This window comes from Gracilinanus agilis, chromosome 2, assembly GCF_016433145.1.
Source record: "Gracilinanus agilis isolate LMUSP501 chromosome 2, AgileGrace, whole genome shotgun sequence".
NCBI classification, from domain to species: domain Eukaryota; kingdom Metazoa; phylum Chordata; class Mammalia; order Didelphimorphia; family Didelphidae; genus Gracilinanus; species Gracilinanus agilis.
In genome coordinates this window covers 1,746,875-1,768,146 of record NC_058131.1, presented here as the reverse complement: position 1 = coordinate 1,768,146, position 21,272 = coordinate 1,746,875, and the positions used below count along the sequence as shown (strand labels likewise).

Here is a 21,272-nt window from a genome sequence, read left to right as displayed (position 1 = left end):
AGAACAGCTTCACGAGGGGCTCCAGGAAAGGCAGGCAGTCACCCAGAGTGGGAGCCCCCAGGCAGGCTCCCTGGGTCCGAGATGAAGGGGCGGGTGGTGAGGGGAGAGACTGGGCTTCCGGGCAGGGGGGGGGAGGGCGCACAGGCTGTCTCCTGGTTACCAGGAAGGCTTAGAATTAGAATTAGTTGTGCTACGGCTTCCAGGGGGCTGGGGCCGGGGCTGGGGCTACAGTCTGGTGCCATCCTAGGGGGGCGGCCGGGGTAGAGAAGGACAAGACGGAGGCGCTTTGCCAAATGGAGTCACTTTGGTTGCTTTGCTGCCTGCACAGGGAGCCGGAGAGCGGAGAGAATGACCCCTGGGAGCCTCCGACGCCCAGCCCAGGTGAGTGCCTGACCGCCCCGGCCTGGATGGCCTCTTCCATAGACCTAGAGGACTGTCCAGGAAGCTTCTGGTCACTTCTTTTATCTTTTTTTTTTTTTAAACCCTTAACTTCTGTGTATTGGCTCCTAGGCGGAAGAGTGGTCAGGGTGGGCCGTGGGGGTCAAGTGACTTGCCCAGGGTCACCCAGCTGGGAAGTGTCTGAGGCCAGATTTGAACCCAGGACCTCCTGCCTCTAGGCCTGGCTCTTAATCCACTGAGCTACCCAGCTGCCCCTGGTCAGTTCTTGACACAAATGGGCACGCCACTGAATCCAGTGCGGCAACACTTTTCCTAAGAATAAATAAGTTTAGATAAATTGAGTCAAATCCTCCGAGCCATGTCACAATTTGGGTTTTCCTGGAAGAGGACCAAGTCCTCCAACAAAGCCTGAGTCCTGAGGAGTGCCAGGAGCCCTGAGCCCTGGAAGGAACCTTCTTTTAGAACCTGGAAGGATCAGCCAGAAAAGTATAAGAAGAGTCCTGCCCAGCCACGCTGCTCCTTGGCTAGTTCTACTAGGCAGCGTCCCTTGTTTGTCCAGAGGGGAGGTCAGCCTGGAAGTCCCCATCTGACCGGCCTCAGAGCCACTGGGTGGTTGGGGGGAGAAGGCTGTTTCCTGTGCCCACTCCGGAGGGGGATGGGCCCAGATGTTTAGTTCCATACCTGAAGGTCAGAACTCCTGCCAGGCATCCCCGGGCACAAGGAGGCATGAGATCCATGGTCTCCAAGGCCCAAGTGAAAGCAGTTTAAAACTGACCTAAAACATAGAAGCAACTAGATACTGTCTTAGAATTTCCATGAGGATTCTCTGATCATGTCTGGGGGGCTGGGGGGGGTCCTCTTCTCTGCTGGGTTACCATGAGCCATTGGTACTTTGGCATCTGAGCTCTGGCTCCTCCCCTCCCTGGGGTGGTTTGGAAGCTCCCCCTCCTGCTAGCTGCCCAGCCAGGACAGCCACTTCCCCCCCTCCCCCGTGGCCCCTACTCTCCGTCTGCATGCCCGATGCCCTCTTCCCAAGAGGAGGGTGTGTGTGTGTGTATATGTGTGTGTGTGTGTGTGTGTGTGTGTGTGTGTGTGTGTGTGTGAGAGAGAGAGAGAGAGAAAGAGCGAGCGCGCGCGCTACCAGGCCTAGCAGAGAGGCAGAGCAGAAGGTTCTTCAAAAGAGGAGCCTCCATGGCTCAGAGGCCTTAACAGACAGAGCCATTTGTACCTGTAGTCAGGAAGAATTGAGTTCAGAACTGGCCTCAGCTAGCTGTGTGACCCTGGACAAATCACTTATCCCTGTCGGCATCAGTTTCCTCATCTACAAAATGAGCTGGAGGAGGAAATGGCAAACCAGCCCAGTATCTGCCTAGAAAACCCCAAATGGGTTTGGAAGAGCTGGCCGCCCTGGAAAAAGCAAATGAAAGGTTAATGAGCGTTTGTTTAGGGCCTCCTATTTCCCTGGTTAAGAGGATAAAGAGAAAAGAGTGAGTTCATGGAAGTAAGGGGCAGGCCTGGGACTTTTCTTATGGAGGGAAGAGGAAGTACTGCAGGAAACATTCAGTCCTTGTTCAGAGACTTTAGGTCCAAAGGCAAAGGATTTGAATCAAGACCAAGGGGAGCAAATAGAGACCGAGGGGAGTGGCTCGTGTCCCCCCAAATCCACGTTCAACCCTCTTATCTGTTTCCTTTGTGATTTTGATTTTTGGCACGATCCTTAATGTTCTCATGTCGAGAATGTATTGTAGACTTGTATGGTGTAAGCTGATGGTCTGAGCCCAATTTCCTTCCAGTCGGCTTCCCAGGTTAAGGTAGCTTGTTTTTCTCCTCTTTATTAAACACTGAGAATATTGGCTCTGTTGGGTCTCGGGCTTCTTTGTTTGATCTGTTCCTTGATTTCTCTCTCTTACCTTCCCAATTCCAGACGGCTTTGATGTTCTAATACAGTCGCAAGTCTTTGCCCCATCTTTCCGCTTTTTCATCCTTTTCCTAATAAAGCAAAACAAATGGATTTTGTCAGGATTTTATTCAGTTCTTCATAATTGGATTAGTGGGGATTTCTTTTTTTTTTGCCTTGTCCCCTTCCCCCATGGGAGGGTTGGAAAATTGATTTTTCTACAGAAACTGCTCCCTCCCTCTTTCCTTCTCTTCCCTCCTTCCCTCTCTGTCTCTCTCTCTGCCTCTGTCTCTCTCAGACACAGAACAACTCCCGAACATGTATGCCAAGAGAATAGATATCAAAGCAAGATGGCTGCTGAGAATGACACAGTTCATTGCATCTTTGGTTTCCAACCCTTCTGTCTTGGGGTGTTCTGGCCCGAGTCCCCTCGCTCCCCCTCGTTCAGGTTTTCTTCTTAGTATTATTAATTGTTTGCTGCTTACATTAACATTCCCAAGGATCTCATCCCCTCTGCTCCCGGCCACCAAAGAGCTGCCTGTCTCCATGAGTTCTCCCTGTCTCCATTGATCAGGCCTCTCTGGACCTGGGCGGCCCTTCACGAGTCGTCGTCCCAGCAATCATTCTGAAGCTCTCGAGTGGAAGAGATAAAAACGATGGTTGGACGGAATATTGAAGAGTTTTGGTGGCCAGGAACGGATCACCCAATTCTAAATGAAAGACTCAAGTCAGGATGACTTTTATGGTAGTTTTTACTTACAAATAGGAAGAGTGAAAGTAGGGACAATGACAGAGAGAGAGAGAGAGAGAGTGACACTGGCCTGGTCCGACGGTCCCAAGCAGGCAGGGGCTTCAGAGGCCCCAGCGAAGGGGGACGCAGGCTAATTAAACGAGGCTTCTTCCAAGACCAGGAGGCTGTGCTTCTAGAAAAGCCAAGGAAAGGGAGTCCGTCTTTCACTCCCATGTGACAATCCAAAGGGAAGCAGTCTGAGGTCTCAAGCCCAGCTCCTCCAAGGCCAAGTTCAAAGGGCCAAATCCCCCTCACAGGAAGTTACCATCATATTGAAAAGATAGTTCTTTGCGCCACTTCCTGCATCTACCCTCCAGTTCTATGTGAACAAATGGCAGCTTTAACCTTGCTTCGGACTGCCTGGGCAGTCAGTTGTTTTTGATTAGTCATTCACTGGCACACGTAGGTCCCAGCCACCCCCCCAGCCCAATTAATCCCAAATGGGGTGGGCTGTGTACATTCCTGGTGGCTAAAGTCTACAGAATAAATGGGAGAGCTAATTCCATCTTCACACTAGAAATGCTCCCTCGATTCTACTCCTTTAGCTCTAAATAATTTCAATGTAACACCAGAAATTTGTCTAATCTGCAATTAAACGACTGAGGCAGCGCTCTGAGCCAGTCCCTGTTGACTAGGGGGAGCCGGGCCCCCTCCAGCAAACGGGCCCAGACCTTCCTCACGATCTGGGACCCCCAGCTTCTTCTCCAGAGTACAGCTCTTATTCCCTTTGGAGACCAGCCCCATCCTTGTGTGCCTGGTCAGTCCAGCCCTCAGGGCACTCTCTCCCGGGTGGTCTCCAAAGTCTGGTCACGATGCTTCCAAACAATGAGGTGGGCCTGGGACAACCAGCCCATCTGGACACCCCCTCCCAGCAGAGGGCCCTGGCATGGTAGCGATGGGCCCCGCACTGGTATGATTTGGCATTGGGTCTGTGGGTGCTGAGGGAGGAGTGACAGGCGGAGGTTCTCCTGTATCTCGGGGCTCTTCCCTGAAGCTTGGAGGGGCATCTGAGTGGACGAGGCCCCTTGAAGCCATGCTGGCGGGTTGTAGTTTCACCTCAAGTTTCTGAGAGGAAAGACTCCTGTTCACCAGGGACCCCTGACTGGCTGCTTCGGATCCTTGTTTGTTCATAATATGTAGCTAATCACTTTCCCTCCGGAATCACATTAGATAATACTGAAGTTAGTGGTTTCAGATGGGCCGGGAGCTACTGCTATACGGTGGGGGTCAGATTGTTTCTCACCTCATGTGGGCCTTTCCTTGTTTTAAAAAAAGAACCTGCTCCTCATTTCTCTCGGGGCAGTACTATTCCATCATAATCATACACCACCACTTGTGCAGCCATTCCTTGATCCATGGGCGTCCCCTCGATTTCCAGCTCTCCCCTAACATCCCACCTAAACCTACAGGAAGCTTCCCCGACCCCTCTTAATTCTGGCGTCTTCTTTCTGTTAATTATTTCCTATTTAGCCTGCACATAACTTGCTTTGTATAGGTTTGCATGGTGTCTCACCCACTGGATTGTAAGCTCCTTGGGGGCAAGGACTGGCTTCCTTAGCACAGCTTGCCACATAGGTGGTGCTTGAGAAATGTTTTGGGGATTGATCTTTCCTATTCCTTGATGACCTTGGCATACCACTCTTCTGTTCCCTCCTCTCATGTATCTTACCTTGTGTAATATAGTCCCTCCCAGAAGCCTTCACGTGTAGGCAGCCTGGTGAAAGACGCTCCTGGCCTTCTCTTCACTGGTATCTCTCCCAGGTGTTCTCATTCAACCCTGTCTCCTTGTGAACTTTGAGAAAGAAGTCTTACTGGTCTTCTGTTGCTGCTGCTGCCCTTTGTGCCTTTATTCACTCCTCCTGGGTTTCTGCTCTTTGGAGTATTTAAGAAGCAACTAATCTTTTCCATCATGTTGTGTTTTTTTTCCCCCTAAAAATATTCTTGAGTCCTCTTCATTGTTGAAATACCCACTTTTTGTCTCATTGTTGAGCTCACATTTGCAGGTTAGCTCAGCCTGGGTTGGGGCCTGGGCTCCCGTGCTCTCCGGAACATGCTTCCATTCCTTCCTTATTTCTCCTGGATTTGGAATGGATTCACTTCTTCTCTAATGTCCTTTCCCCCTTGTAAATGGAACATTTTCTCTTGATGGCTTGTAGAACTTTTTGTTTCTAAATTTAGTTCTTTAGTGTAACCACTCCCTGTCTGGGAATTGGCAACCTCAGGTTTCTTTCTGGAGGTGATCTGTGAATTCTTCCAGTTGGATTTTCATGCTCTACGTTCAGAAGTTCTGGCCAGTCTTCTTGGATTGTTATGATTGTGTTCATGTTTTTTACCTCGTGGTGTTCTTCTGGGAGGCCCAGGATTCTCTGGTTGTCTGTGGGCATCCTTTGTTTGAATTGAGTGTTTTTCTTTCGATGTTATGTTTGCTTTTGCTTTTCTTCTTCTAGATTGTTTTTCATTTTGGTGTTTTCACATCCCCAGGCTTCTCTCTTGCTTTCTTTGGGGACACTTGCATTCCTCTAGCCTCTTGGCCAGAAAGATACAGCACAGGAAAGAAGCTCAGAAGGAGTTTGGGATGAGGTGGAGGCATCCAAGTTGGGAGTCAGTCAGAAAAGTCCCAAAGAATAGAGCCAGGTGTGAAGTGAGGAGATGGCCAAGGTAAGCTTTCTCCTTAAAAGGGGCTTGGAATTCCCCTCAACCCTCTTCCCCATAGCCTGTGGTGGGGAGAGGCTTGAGAAAGAAAGACTTGGAATAGCTTCTGATGGGCATGAGCAAGGGCATCTGCTAGAGATCCCTTGGCGATCCGTAAAAGGACTGGCCTTCCTTTAGTGAGAGCCCCCACTGTGGGTGCTATGCAGTGACGACAGGACCTAAGAAGAGCCCCTCGAGAAAAGGAAAGACCCCTAAATGCGGGGAAGTCTCCAAAAGGCTAAAAGGGCCTGAAGGGTCAAATCAGATGGTTTACAGCAGAAATCAGAAGGAATTCTGCAGTGGATGGAGACTGGTTCCCAGGTAGCAGAATCCCCCATTAAGTGGGCCCGGCCCGTGCCCTGATGATAGAGATGGAAGACAAACTCCAAGCACATGTTCCAGATACATGTTGTCTGTGGAGGAGGTTGGAAATAGAGATCATTAGATTCTTTTTTTTTTTTTAACCCCCCCCCCCCTTTCCGTCTTGGAGTCGATACTGTGTATTGGCTCCAAGGCAGAAGAGTGGTAAGGGTGTGCAATGGGGGTCAAGTGACTCGCCCAGGGTCACCCGGCTGGGAAGTGTCTGAGGCCAGATTGGAACCCAGGACCTCCCGTCTCTAGGCCTGGCTCTCCATCCACTGAGCTACCCAGCTGCCCCTGATCATTAGATTCTTGTTCTCCCGAGAGTCTAGAGTCGAGGGCCACGCATAGAGCATTTATTTCTCACTTTGAAAGTGCTTGTCCCGAGAGCTCAAAGTCCCAGCTCCTTAAATGTTGCTTTTGTAATCCTTTCTCCACCATAGTTACACTCCAAGCAGGCAGCTGTGCTAGGTATCACCCTGTGACAAAACTACACATGCCGTAGACAAATGAGAGCAAACGCCCGGGATGCCTCGGCTTCGGCCCGTCCTGCCCAGAGGGCATAACAGATCTCTTCCTTCCTGGGCTGGGAACTGTCTCATTCGTGCCAACCAGGAAAGTCCAGACTCGGAGCCATTCCTCCTTCTCTCCTCTCCCTGCGTCCATCCACCGAAGACCCCCGTCCGCCTCCCAGGAAACCGAGTGGCTTTCTTCTCCGGCTTCTCTTTCCCTCTGGCACCCGCCGTTCTCCCCAGCTTCTCACTCGCTTTTCTCAGAATTCTCTTTATCAGCTCGAATGGAGAAGAGCGCTGCCCCCCCCCCCCCCCGCTTTCTCAGCTGCCACAGAGAACACAGACCCTCCCTGATTCCGTGGGGTGACCCGTGCCGCAGCAGCACAATTCTGGCTCTAAGCGTTGGCTGCCCCCGGGGGCCGGCACTGGCTGGCCTGCGTCCCTCGGGAGCGCCCTTCAGCTCCGCGTCCTCTGACTCTTGGTGGTTTAGGGGTTGCTGACCTTCAAGGATGTGGCCGTGGACTTCACCCCGCAGGAATGGAGCGCCTTGGAGCGGCCTCAGAAGGAGCTCTACCAGGAGGTGATGCTGGAGAACGCCCGGAACCTGCTCTCCCTGGGTAAGGAGGCGTCCCTTGGTGCCAAGTCCCGTGTCCAGCAGACGGTGGCCTCCGGCTGCCCGGCTACCCGGGGAAGGTTCTGGCGTTGCGCGGTAAACGCGGGGCTTCCCTTTGTGGGCTTGCCGGCTGGGTCTTCTCCGCGTTGAACCGGGCCGTGGGCTCTTCTCAGGGATGGCTCAGTCTCAGCTCCGCCTGCACAGCACTGCTTGGGCCACGTCTCGGAGAGCTGCCCGGCAGCTCTTCCTCTCCCTGTCCTCCCGGGGATGGGTCAACCCGTGGGGATTCCCTTCTTTGTACCAAGCAGGAGTCGCGGCTCCCAGCGCCTTGCTGGGCCCGGAGCCGCCTTGTCCTCAGTCTTCCTTCCTGTGGCCCTGCACAGACCGGGGGAAGGACGGGTGGGGGGACGACTTAGATTCACCTCCTCTTTGGCAGGTGCTGTGTGGCAGGGGAAAAGGGGGCTTTGGGGGCTCGATATTGTGTAAGTGGAATTAGCTCATCCTCCTTCATTGTCAGACTCCAGCCATCAGGAATAATGGCACCCCCCCACCCATGGGAGGGGGAGATTCGAACTAGTATCAGTCCTCAAGTGAGGATAATCTCAAGTCAAAAGTGACTTTTGTGGGGGGTTATTTACAATTAGGAAGGCCGAAGGCAGGGAAAATGAGAGAGAGAAACTCTGACCGGGATCAGAGGCCCCAGCAGAGGAGGCTCAGAGGTGAATTCAACCAGGCTTCTGGCCACGAGGCCTCCAAGAAGAGAGGCCAGAGAGGCCTCCCTGAGGCTGGAGCCTCCAGAATCGCCCAGGGAGGAGGAGGAGAGTCAGCCTGACTCACCCACGTGACAGTTCAGAGGGAAGCCGTCTGAGGTCCCACCAGAGATCCTTCCACACCAAGTTTGAAGTGCCAACTGCCTCCACAGGAAGTGACCAACCTATTTAAAAGGCAGCAGCTTTCCACGCTTCCTGCGTCCACCTCCAGTTTCACAGGGACAAACAGCAGCCTCGACCCTGTTTTGGACTGCCCAGGGGGCAGCCCCTTGTTTCTGATTGGTCACTTACCATCACGTGGGGGCCACTTAATTCTAAGTCCGGTGGGAGACATCATTCCTGGTGGCTAAAGTCTAAAGAAGGAACGAGGGGAGCCGATTCCATTCACACACATGCCAACAGAACGTCACTCCGTCCTCACAATAAGCTTCCAAGTTAGGCGATTTTATTATCCCATTTGACAGCTGAAGAAACTGAGGCAAAAAGGTCTCATGACTTGCCCAGGGGCACACGGCTGCTCCCTGACTGCCTGAGCCCACCTTTAATCAGACATTCCTGACTCTAGGCTCAGGGCTCCCTCCATGGCCCTCCCAGCTCCCTCGGGTTTCTGGATAACGGAAAGTACGGCCGCTGCGTCCACCCTTCCAGGAAGAAGATGCCCTGAGACCGGATTTATTTCCTGCTTCCAGACTGGCTCCACGAGCCTCTTTCCAACTCCTCCCCCAAGTAAATGCTGTCCAAACTGCTGCAGGGATCCTAAACCCCCACCGTCCTGTTGTGGGTGCTCTGTTGTGGGTGCTCGTGTGCCCCTGCCCTTGTCTAGAGCGGCAGCCTGGCTGCGAACCAGTTTGGAGATCCCCAGCGGGAGCACAGACACCCCCTGGGCTCGTCCCGAGGCTCATTGGGGAATGACCCAGCTGCTGAGGCTCCCGGGGGGTCTGGCACAGTAACCCCTTTTTATTGTTAAGCCTCGCCTTTGTAAGAGGGAGATTTTAGGTATTAAAATTCAGGTTGATTCCGTAATTAAATAGACCCAAGTCAGGATGGGGTTTAAAGCCGTTTATTTACAATCAGGAAGGCTGAAGGTAGGGAAATAGAGAGAGGGAGAGGCCGGTCCAGGCCTGCAGAGGCCTGGATGGAGAGAGGCTTAAAAGCCTAGTTAACCACAAGGCCCAGCCATCAGAGAGGCTGAAGCCTACCTAAGGCAGAGAGTCTGGGAAACGCTGAGGCAGGCCAGGAAGTCGGCCTAACTTTCCCACGTGAGGATTCAGAGTGGCAGCAGCCTGAGGTCTCCCCCGAGAACCTGCAGCTCCACGATCAAAGCTGGAACTCCGTCACCAAGGAAGTCACCACGTGCTCGAAGAGATGGCGTCTCCCGTCACTTCCGGGGCCACCCCTAACTCAAGTGGACACGTGGCAGCCTCTGTACTGCTTTGGGCTGCCCAAAGGGCCGTCCCTTGTCCTTGGTTTGTTACTTATTGTCACGTGGGGGTCACTCGTCCCCCTCCCCACTGAGGGACGTGGGGATGACATCATCTCAGGTAAGTAGAGTTTGACTCTGAATGGGCCGGAGCTAATTCCATTTACACACCTTCCTTCTTGGAGTCAATCCTGTGTATTGGCTCCTAGGTGGAAGAGTGGTCAGGGTGGGCCAGGGGGGTCAAGTGACTTGCCCAGGGTCACCCAGCTGGGAAGTGTCTGAGGCCAGATTGGAACCCAGGACCTCCCGTCTCCAGGCCTGGCTCTCCATCCACTGAGCTACCCGGCCACCCCTGCACAATAACCCTTTGATCCAGTTTGGGGCTAGGAATTTCTGCCAGAAGATCGGGGTTCCTCGGAATCCAGGACAATGGGGCGCAGGCCTGTTCTTCCTCACAAGCACTAACGGGGGAGGGGAATAGCCCCAGCTGGGATTCTCTAAATGGACTTGCTGAGTTCACGCCTCTGCCTACAGAGAACTAAAAGATGAGTTTCTCTCCGTCCTCCCCCCCTCCCATCCCCCTCCCCAGGGCTTCCAGTTCCCCGGGAAGACGTGGTCTTGTACTTTGAGCAAAAGGAGGTCGCGTGGATGCCGGAGGAGAAAGGCCTGAGGAGGTCCTTCTGCCCAGGTGAGTGAGGGGAGAGCAGCTGTGGGAGAGCTGGGCTTGCGGGAGGCTTCTCGAGGGAAGCCAGACCTGAGTCTGCATTCTGCAGTGGCTTCCTGGACAAGTCCCTGAACTGCTGGGCCTCAGTTTCCCCATCTTTCAGAGGGGCTGGTCAGACTTTCTGGGGTTCAGTTTGCTCCTAGAAGAGATCATCGCTCGATACTGGGGGGCATTTGGCTACCCAGTACAGGCTCTTGTGGTTTATTTGTTTCAGTCCAGTCTGACTCTTGTTACCCCATTTGCAGTTTATCTACAAAGCTATTGGAATAGTTGCCCTTTTCCCTCTACAGCTCACCTTACAGCTGAGGAAACGGAGGCAAAGAGGGTCAAGTGACTTGCCCAGGGTCACCTAACTAGTACTTGTCTGAGGCTGGATTTGAACGCAAGTCCTCCTGACTCTTGGCCCAGCCCTCCATCCTCTGTGCCGTCTCGCTCACCCATTTTTAGACCTTTAAGTCAAGAAGCCTTAAGTGCCCGCCCTCTGCCAGGCCCTGGGCTAAGGTACAGGATGTGAACTTCAGGGGCCTTTTTCCTTGTGGGGAGGCCATCAGGCACCCAGGGAGGTGGAAACCACTAAGTGTACCCGAGAAATGGAGCGAATCGAGGGAGAAGGGCCCTGAGCTAAGGCAGGGAGGTCTGGAAGAGACTCATGCTGGAAGGCTGGATTTATTTTCTTTTCAACAAACCTTTATCTGCTTCCCAAGCACCAGGATAAGGGCTCATTGGTTCGTTTTTTTCAAAAAAGAAATAGACTTTGGGGCAGCTGGGTGGCTCAGTGAGTAGAGTCAGGTCTGGGAACTGGGTGTCCTGGGTTCAAATCTGGGCTCAGACACTTGCTCCCGATATGACTCTGGGAAGTCCCATGTCCTCAGTTGCAAGGCCCTTACTGCTCTTTGGTCTTAGAATCCATGGTAACACCAGAAGGTTTGGGTTAAAAAAGAGGACAAAGAAAGAAAAACAGTTCATAGAAATGTGGAGATTCTGGGTCATTCTGGGCAGAGGAGTCTCAGTGAAACCATGGACTTGGGAGTTCCCCAGAAAGCCGGGGAAGGGAGTTAGGAACCCCTCCCCCCAGCTGGGAATGGCCACGTCCGACTGTTTAGCCTCCAAATGCAGTGTCTCATGGGGAGTGTTTGGAGGCTTCCAGAGAAATGGGGTTCCTGTGGGAGGCTGCAGAAGAGGGGATGTCCTGAAGGCGAAGAAGGGCTGGAATGGGCCGAGAATTTAGCACACAGGAGGGGACCGTTTTCTCATCTCATGGCACGTGGAGGGGGAGAAGCTCCAGCAGGACAACTATGTTTTCAGGGAAACCAGAGACCAGATTCCCAGCTGAGAGGGGTGGGGTGGGGTGGGAGGTGGAGAATGGAAGGAAGCCATGAGGGAGGGCTGGGGGCTGCTGTGGCGACTGCCACGGGGCATCAGTCAGGGCGATGTCAGAGGGTCCCCCTGCCCCAGGGAGGGCTCAGCTGTGATGGCATCGTGGCCCTCAGAAGCCCGATGGGGAGATCTTCCCTCTCAGCAGCCATTCAGCAGCACAGAAGGAGGAAGGAAGGCCACTGCCTCACCTGGAAGTAATTCCAGGCCAAGTTGCATCAATCCCCAAGCCCAGCCCTTTCCTCATCTTTGTCCAGTTCTTGGAGAATCATGGACCAGCCTCCTGTGCATGACCGCTGCCTCAGTGAGGGAGACAGGGCTGGGGACTCCCAGGGTTCTTCCCATAGCAGGAGTCCCTTCAGGAGCCTAGAAAGAAGCCCCTTTCTAAGTGGCCTTAAGGATTAAGTCTGGTCCAGAGTTACCTGGATTTGAACCTGTCCAAGGTTGTTGAGATCTCTTTATCATCTCTGATAATCTGATAAGGACCCTTTAGTTGATAAGGAAATAAGGAGTGGACCAGGGAGTTGTCTTTTAGCTCCTGCTTCCAGCTCAGGCTCCAGGAGCCTGGAGTTTATTATATATGTTTCAAGACTCATTTCACACAAAAGAACCCCACCCCCGAAACTTTGCAGATACGCAGAAGTTACAAATTATGTCACATCAAAACACAAAAAGTCTCATTGGCTTCAGAATAGACCGAGGCCAAGGCTGAATTTTGACTGGCTTCTTATCAGAAAGCCAAGTTGGGAGTATTTTTCTCAGGGTTGAATTGTCCCTGCTAAGGTTTTGGCCTTGGCTGTACCAGGAAGCAGCATTCCTGGTCAAAGGGGAACAGTGTTAACCCTTTAAATTCAGGTTTGCTAGGAACTTAAAGCTTTTCAGTAAGGCCACAATACTTTTCAATAAGAAATCACAAGGATCACAAAAGGGGTCAAAAGAGGAGTCTCAGATTTTTATCTATTTTATCTTATTGGCTTCCCACACGAGGTGACTGCTTGGAGGTGATGAGGTGTAAGGAAGAAACTGAAATACAGCCGAGAGCAGAGCAGGCATTGGATACGTGGGAGAGAAACCAGAGTGCAGGCAGTGAGGCAGAGGCTGGGGTCTCCTGGGAGCCCTGGGCCCAGGCAGTGATCCATAAACCTGGATTAAGGCCCTCCTAGGTTCTAGGCCCTGAGGATACAAAGGGAGGCTATCAAAGAGGCCTCCCTCTGATCTAGGATGCAAATATGCAGGCCATTCAGCAGGAAGCAACAGATCAGGAATTTCACTTTTAGCTGATCCCTGGAAAAGAGAGTGCAATGAAGAGGCACAAGTTCAGCTGAGAGTAAGGAAATGCAGAACAGGATTGGGGAGGAATTCGTGGAAATCAAAAGGATCATGATTTTCAAAGCTAGCATTGACAGCGCCTAGGATGTGCCCCTTAAATTATATCTGTGTTATCTCTTACTTGATCCTCCAAGGAGCCTGGCGAATTAGGTACTATTATGCTCATTTTACGGATGAAGAAACTCAGGCAAACTGAGGTTCTGGGGCTTGGTCAGGGTCACAGTACCAGCAAATTTCTGAGGTTGGGTTGGAAACTTATATCTTCGTGAATCGAGGCCGAGCATTATATCCACTGAACCACCAGCCACTTGATGTTTGTTTAACTGTTATCAGTTCTAAGACAGAAGAGCAGCAAGGGCTAGATAATGGGAGTTAAGTGACCCGTTCAAGGTCACACAGCTAGGAAGCAATTATTTTCTTTATTGAACTTTTGTATCTTTTTTCCCATTTGGTCAGTTCTACTTTTTAAGGAATTGTTTTCTTCCATGAAAGTACTCCCTTTTTCCATTTCTTTGGTTTTCTTTTTATGGAATTATTATCTTCTTTGAGCAAAGGTATCTGTGGCTCAGCACTTAAGAACATTAAGCCTGGCCTCAGAAAGACTCAGACACTTCTAGCTCTGTGACCCTGTGAAGTCATTTAACTTCTTATTGCTTAAAAAAAAAAAAAAAGGATTCATTGGAGAAAGAGGTGGCAAAGCATTCCAGTATCTTTCCCAAGAAAACCTCCTGCATATCTATAGTTCATGAGGCCATGAAGATTCAGACAAGGCTAAACAGTGAACACTTTTTTCAATGCATTTTTGTGCCTCTTTTTCCACTTGGCTAGTTCAGCTTTTTGGATAGCTGTTTTCTTCAGTGAATTTCTGTATATTTTATTCAACCTGGGGGCTTCCTTTACCAAGATGTTGACTATTTTTCCATGATTCTCTTGCATCCCTCGTTTTCTTTGACAGTTTACATTTATTTTTGTCAGATTACATATTAATACAATTTTTAATAATCATTTTCTGACATTTTGCAATCCATGTTCTTTTTTCTACCCCATGTTCTAAAACAGCGATGGGCAAACTTTTTAAAGAGGGGCCAAAGGAAAGGAAATGCTCCTTTGTCAGTCTGTTTCTAAGGCAACTCTTTCAAAGTTTCATTGTATTGAATCCTACTCATTGTATTTGTCAGATTAGGAAGAATGTCATGCGAGGCTGGATAGAACATTTCAGGGGGCCACATCTGGCCCACATAGTTTGCCCATCACTGTTCAAAAAGAAGACATGACTTCCCTAAAGAGAAATTCATGTAGGAAATGAAGTGAAGAATGGCTTATTTCCATCTGCCTTCAGATTCTGTCTGTTCTTTCTGTGATAGTGGATGGCCATTTCCCTCCTTGTTAGGCCATTCAGTGGATCATCATACCATACTGCTGTTACTGTAGAGTGTTCTGATTCTGTTCACTTCATATAGAGCTTTCCAAGTTTCTCATTTCTTTAATCAACTTTTCTTCTACATCTTATTTGATTTTTAAAATCCTTTTTATGTTTGTCCAGGAGTTCTTGGCCCCATTTCACATTTCCTTAAGGCTTTTCATATAGTTGTTCTGACATTTTCCCCTTCTGAGTTCGTCTTTTGATCTTCCTTGTCACCACAGTAACTTTATGGTGAGTTTTTCATTCTCTTTTGCTCCTTTTTTCCAGCCTCTTTTATGATCCTTACCTTAAGGCTAACGTTGGGCTCTGCGTCTGGGGCGGAGGAGGCGCTGCCCCAGCTTCTTGTGCTACGCCTGCTCTGGTGTGCAGTCGTGACCCTGACTGGCTTTGAGGTCTGCACAGGGGTGTGGGGGTGACCTGGCTACCTTGCTGTGGGGTGGCCTGCTATTTATTTAGCCCCTGTGTTGGCTTGTGTTCCCCTCTTCCCTCAGGGAGACAGATCTTTCCTCCTGGCCTTCTATATTGTTTTAGGATAGAAAATTGTTTCCCCTCCATCTTTTTTTGGCTTCTGCTATTCCAGAATTCCTTTTTGAGGCATTTTTGTAGATATTTAGAGGTGAGTTTGGGAGAGCTCAGTGAGTTCCTTCCTCCTTCCTCCATCTTGCCTCTATGTCCCTCTGATCTTCTCCTGGCATTTTCAAATGATCGATTCTGCCCATTGAAGCATGAAGATTCTCCTCTTTGCTTGGGAAAATAGAACATCATTCAGCGTGTGTTTTGCTAGAACAGAGAAGGGGACATAATTCAATATGTGTGCATAGTGGTCTGTATGTGTGTGTATTATATATATATTATATATATATATATATATATATATATATGTATGTATGTATTTGTTTTTATTGCACATTTCTTTCAGGAGGAGAAATCAAGCATGACGTGAGAGGGACATCTCCAGAGATAGGCCATTCTGCGGAAGAGACTCGCAAGCGAAGGTTCATGAGCGACGGTCCCAGGGAGTCCCCTTTGAGAACCCGCAGCAGGGAGAACACTTATGAATGTAATCCATACGAAAAGGCCTTGAGCCGCAGCTCCAGTTTTGCTCAACCTCAGAGAATCCACACTGGAGAGAAACTTTATGGATGCCATCAGTGTGGAAAGACTTTCCGCTGGAGCTCCTCTCTGGCTCAGCATCAGAGAACCCACACTGGGGAGAAGCCTTACCAATGTAAGCAGTGTGGGAAAGCCTACACTCAGAAGGCCAGTCTGATTCTCCATCAGAAGATGCACAACGGGAAGAAGCCTTATGAATGTGGCCAATGTGGAAAGACGTTCTCAAAGGGCTCTAGTCTTGCTTTCCATGCGAAAACGCACAAGGGAGAGAAACCCTACGAGTGCAGCCAATGTGGGAAGATTCTGAAATGCAGCTTCAGTCTCGTTGTTCATCAGAGAATCCACACTGGAGAGAAACCCTATAAGTGTGACGAGTGTGGGAAGAGCTTTCGACAGTTCTACAAATTTGCTGAACATCAGGGAATCCACACGGGAGAGAAACCTTACGAATGTACCCAATGTGGAAAGACTTTCCGAAGGAGCAACAATCTTATTAAACATCAGAGGATCCACACTGGTGAGAAACCCTATAAGTGCAGCCACTGCGGCAAGTCCTTTTCCCAAGGCTCCCAGCTTGTCTTCCACGAGAGAACTCATACTGGAGAGAAGCGTTACGAATGTGATCAGTGTGGGAAGGCTTTCACGTGGAACTCCAGTCTTGCGCTACATCAGAAGATCCACAGAGGAGAGAGACCTTATGAGTGCAAAGACTGTGGCAAGACGTTCCGAGTCAGGGCCATTCTTAACCTCCATCAGAGAATCCACACTGGAGAGAATCTTTATGAATGTAGCCAGTGTGGAAAAGCTTTTACCCAAAAGTCCAACCTCACCCAGCATCTGAGGACCCACAGTGGAGAGAAGCCTTTCAAATGTTGCCAGTGTGGAAAGGCTTTCAAGTATAAGAAGAGTCTCGACGTACATAAGTGTGTCAAAACGGCAGAGAAGCATTTTGAGTGTCTTCAGTGTGGAAAGATTTTGAAGAGCAGGAAGAGTTTCGTCTTCCACGAGAGGCTTCACACTGAAGAGAATATCTATAAGTGTGACCAATGTGAAAAGATTTTCCAAGGCAAAAAGGCCCTCGCTCTGCACAAGAAAGTCCACACTGGAGAGACACGGTACGAATGTAAGGACTGCGGGAAGGTTTTCAGCCAGAGTTGTCGCTTTGTCGTCCATCAAAGAATCCACACCGGAGAGAGGCCTTACGAGTGCGATCAGTGTGGGAAGACGTACACCCAGCGGGGCCATCTTACTGTGCATCAGAGGATCCACACTGGAGAAAAGCGTTATGAGTGCACTCAGTGTGGAAAGGCTTACACCCAGGGCAGCCATCTCACTGTGCATCTCAGAGTCCACACCGGAGAGAAACCTTACGAGTGCAGTCAGTGTGGCAAAACCTTCAGAAGAAAGCAAGAGCTTCATTCCCACCAGAGAGTTCACACCAGGTAGGAATCCTATCCGTGTGGCTAAAAGAGAGAGCCGTTCAGAGAGAGTCCAGAGCTTCCCAGCAGAAGATTCAGTGGGTACGAGAGCCGTCGAGGGGTGGAATGTGTCACACAAAGAAGCCTTCGCCACGTGCTCCGTGGGCTCCTGCCTCTCTCTGGGAGATGGAGGTAACAGTCAAGGCTCAAGTGTTTTCTCCGAGTATAACAAAATGGGGAAATTGCGCTGACCCTCTAGGTTGCAAAATGTCAACAGCAGGCAGTAGAGTTACCCACCAACCACAGGGTTGAGTGAAAGGAAACATTTGGATGTTCTGGAAAATAGAATATCTTCAGAAGAAGGAGGGGGCTTATGGCAATTGGAAGAGGGAAGACATCCGAGTTGTCTGAGGATATAAAATTGGGGCAACTGAGGGGAATTTCATGGTCTTCCCCCAGGCCTCCCCGATGTGTACATATTCAGCCACCATTGAGGCCACGGCATGTGACAATCAAGAAACTTCTCATTAACTTGAAGTCATTTCTGCCTCCTGGTTTTGGGGACCCAACAGTCACGGCTATGAGGGATTCCCCTGATGGACTTGAGGCAGGACAAAAGGTGGCGTAAATAGGCCGCTGCTGCTCAGCAGGTAAGAGGCCCTGCGGTCTATCTAAAAAGTGGTCTTGCTGAAACTGGGAATCGAGAAGAACTAAATTCCATATAAGAGGCATCTGGCTTATTTGACATCTGCAGTCAGTCAGGGCCTCTGGACAGTCAGAGAGACCTACCTTCAGGGACTCCGAAAGGAAGTGGTTTGGTGTCTTGGTAAGTCCCGACTGACCTTTTCCTCTGGCCCGATTGGTCATTGGAAAAGGATTATAAAGAGAACAAAAACTTTTCTGTGGAATTTTCAGAGCCATCAAAAAGACACGGACTCTTCAGACTCTGCGCTTTTAAACCTGGCCAAGTTGGTAAGTAGACAAGAAACACCAAAGAAAAAGGAACCTTTTTTCCAGGCTACAGAAATGTATGGCATCCTCAATGAAAGACTAAATGTGTGAATTTAATAAGGGTGGCAAAGCCACGAGGGTGGAATAAGGGCAGGAAGTCACCTGACTTTCCCTCCAAACCACCTTAAAATACCTCCTATAATCCAGTTCTGGAGGGGCTGTAAGTTGACCACAATGGTCTGATTGAACAATAAAAAGAAGGGGCCAGAAAGAAGAAGAGGAAGGGGGAAGGGAGAGCTAGAATGGTGTCGATGATCTCACTGAAATGAGATGGGAAAGGAGCTTGCAATGGAAGGGGAAGATGGAGGGCTGGCAGAACAAATACTCAGAATTATCTCAAAAAAAGGAATAACAGCTACACAGTTCCAACACAGAAATCCATCCATGGAAGTGTGAGAGGGAAGAGGCAACCCAAAAGGACTGCTTCATGGAAAGGGGACCCATTAGGAGAGGAAGTGGTAAGAAGTGAAACAGATTAGAGGCACGACAGTAAAAAGAGAGAGGACAGATGGAAACAGATTGGAGATGGAAACGAGCAGGTATCCTGTTTTCAATGTGAACGAGACGAACTCAGTCATAAGACAAAAACAGATATTAGGATGGATTTAAAACCAGATTCCTATGACATATAGATTTATAAGAAACATACAGATCAAAAATACAGGTCTGGAACAGACAGTTGTAATTCAGAGGAAACCCAAAAAAGAGCAATTAGGAACTCAAAGGCAGAAAAAAAAAGCAAGAATAGATTTAATTAAAACAGATAGTAGGGAAACTGCTTTATCCTAAAGGGTAGCACACAATGAAGTAATATCAACATTAAACATACTACCAAATGGTATAGCTTCCAAGTTATTAAAAGAAATGTTAAATGAATTAGAGAAGGAAAAAGTTTTAAAACTATGCCAGTACAACACCACTATCAGAATTAGATAAATCCAACCAAAAATAAGCCAGAAAGAAGTTGAGTTGGACAGAATTTTAAGAAATATAGATAGGCTAGACCTCTTCAGAAAATTGAATAGGAATATAAAGGAGTCTATCTTTTTTCTTAGTGATACATGACACCTTCACTAAATTCAACTATATAGGAGGGCATAAAACCCACAACTGGGTGCTGAAATATGAAATTCATCCTTTTCAGGAGATAAATCTTATCTCAAGCATACCATATCACACTTCAGACTATCCTTCCCACTGTCCAAATAACCTTCCTAATGCAGATATCTGGCCCTTTCAGAAACCTTTAGTGGCTTCTGTGTTCTTAGAGGCTAACAGAACATCCTTATCCTGCCATTTTGAGCTTTCTAAGGACTGTCTCCAAACTTTCAAGCCTAGTTGTCAGGAAGCATTTATTAAGTACCCATCTACTAAGTGCCAGGCAATGTGGTAAATCCTGGGCATATTAAAAGGCAAGGCAGAAAGTTCCTGGTCTCCAGGAGCTGCTTTAATCGAGGAGAGACCATGCAGACAGCCGTGGACAAACAATGTGAACAGATGAATCAGAGATGATCTGGGGGAAAGCGGGTATGTGGAAAAAGGAGAGTTGGAGTTGTAAGTTGTAGGAAGCTCTTGGGGAGGAGATGAGGAGGGAGAGAATTCCAGGCACGAAAGACTGTCAGTGAAAGTCATGAGCATTGTTTGATAGTGCTGCCCTTCACTTCCTTAGAGTTGAAACCAAAGTGGACTAATCTCATTGTCCTGGGTCCTTCTCATCTCCTGCCCAAAAGACTTCTCTAGGTCTTGGGTTGGAAAGGATCCCTATCTGTGACTCGGGCAGTCCTTTGCTTCATTTAAGACCTGGTCCTCGTGTCACTTCCTTTACATAGCCCTCCCTGAGTCCTTGGTCTCCAAGGGGCCTTTCCCTGCAGAGTTTTTCCCTCTGTCCCTCTTCTCTTCCTTTCTTACTTTCTAGATCATGTCGTGCTTTCCAATGTACATATCCTTCTTCCGTGTTGCACTGTAAACGTCTTTGGGGAGGGTCTTGTCCATCTTACCCTTTGGGTTTGGGAGGCTGAATATAGTTAGCCATTGAAGGGAAATGTGTAGATCTAAATTTGAACGGTTTGCTTTATCCTTGGAGAAAGAGCCGCAGTGTTGTATTTGAAGAAGCAAAGCCTGGGTTTCAAAATACTAGTTCCCATTTTGTATTGGATCAACCATGATTTTGCCTCCCTATGCTAAGTACAAGTCCTCAAGGAAAAGAACATTGAAAAAGAAAGATGGGGAGAGACAAGGGAGGGAGCTGGAAGGGAGCTGAAACATACCCCACCCCAAAACCCCCAAATCAACTAGATAAATATCTATAATTTTCCACTTTTCCTATCATCAACTCAGTCATCTTAGGCAGAAGATGAACATGTTGGCTCTAAGTAATAATATCACCCTTGTTTTCATAATACTTTTGGCCTTTTGGTACTCTATAGCATGAATGGGTCTCTTTTGGTTTTCCTTCTTGTTTGGAGGTTGGGATATATTTTTTTCAAATGGTTGTTGATCATTTTTTCTTTTTTGTACTACTTGTCCTTATCACTCTCTGATTTATCTGCTGGGAAATGCTCTTTACTCTTAGAAATTTGGTGAGTCCATTTCTCACATATGCTCACTGTCATTGTATTATTGGAAATATTTACTACGTAAATAAGAGTTTCTTATTCTTGATTGCATTGCTTTGATTTACATTAAAGGTTTAAAAAAATTTTGGTATCTTATACTTTGCTTCAATTCACACCTTTGATTTCCTCTGGCTGAACAAGTGGTCTCTGATTGTAATGGAATACTATACTGCTCTAAGAAATGAGCAGGAAGATTTCAGAAAAACCTGGAAAGACTTGCATGAACGGATGCGAAGTGAAGTGAGCAGAACCCAAAGACTGGCACACAGTAACAGCTGTATTCCATGATGAACAGTTGAATGATCTCCCTCTTCTCAGCAATACAGTGATCCCAAGGATTCATGACGAAAAATGCCACGCACCTGCAGAGAAGGAACTGATGGGGTCTGAATACATTTCATTTCACTTTTTTGGTTGTTCAAGAGCTCTTCCCCAAAATGACTGATATGGGAAAATGTTTTACATGATTATAGATGTAAAATGTATATCTAATTCCTTACAGTCTCAGGGAACAGGGAAGAGAGGAAAGGTGGGGGAGTGAGAAAGAGAATTTGGAACTCAAAATTTTTTTTAAATGAATGTTAATTATTTTTATACATAATGTGTGGGAGGAATTAAACATTATAAAAATTATTCCATCTGTATTTGTAAAAGGCACAATTCTTTGTCTTCTAGTTTTTTGAATTTATTCTGTCATGGTTCAAGATGTTGGTCTGTCCCCCAATTTTTATTTATTTAATTTTTGCTGCATTGTTATGCACTTTTCCCAGTAATTTTTTTAAATCCTCACCTGTCATAGAATCAAATACTAAG

The 21,272-nt window shown here is 48.6% G+C and overlaps 1 protein-coding gene across 1 annotated transcript in view; it reads left to right on the top strand.

Annotated features, from left to right (window-relative positions):
* Positions 1–7,437: 7,437 nt before the first annotated feature.
* LOC123236921 (zinc finger protein 345-like) overlaps positions 7,438–21,272 on the top strand; it is a 72,743-nt gene continuing 58,908 nt past the window's right edge. Inside the window, exons 1-6 of the mRNA XM_044663439.1 lie at positions 7,438–7,541; positions 7,699–7,744; positions 8,856–8,928; positions 10,042–10,140; positions 14,570–14,706; positions 15,494–16,857. Of these exons, the coding sequence (XP_044519374.1) occupies positions 7,438–7,541; positions 7,699–7,744; positions 8,856–8,928; positions 10,042–10,140; positions 14,570–14,706; positions 15,494–16,857 (1,823 nt within the window). The remainder of the gene's footprint in view (positions 7,542–7,698; positions 7,745–8,855; positions 8,929–10,041; positions 10,141–14,569; positions 14,707–15,493; positions 16,858–21,272) is intronic.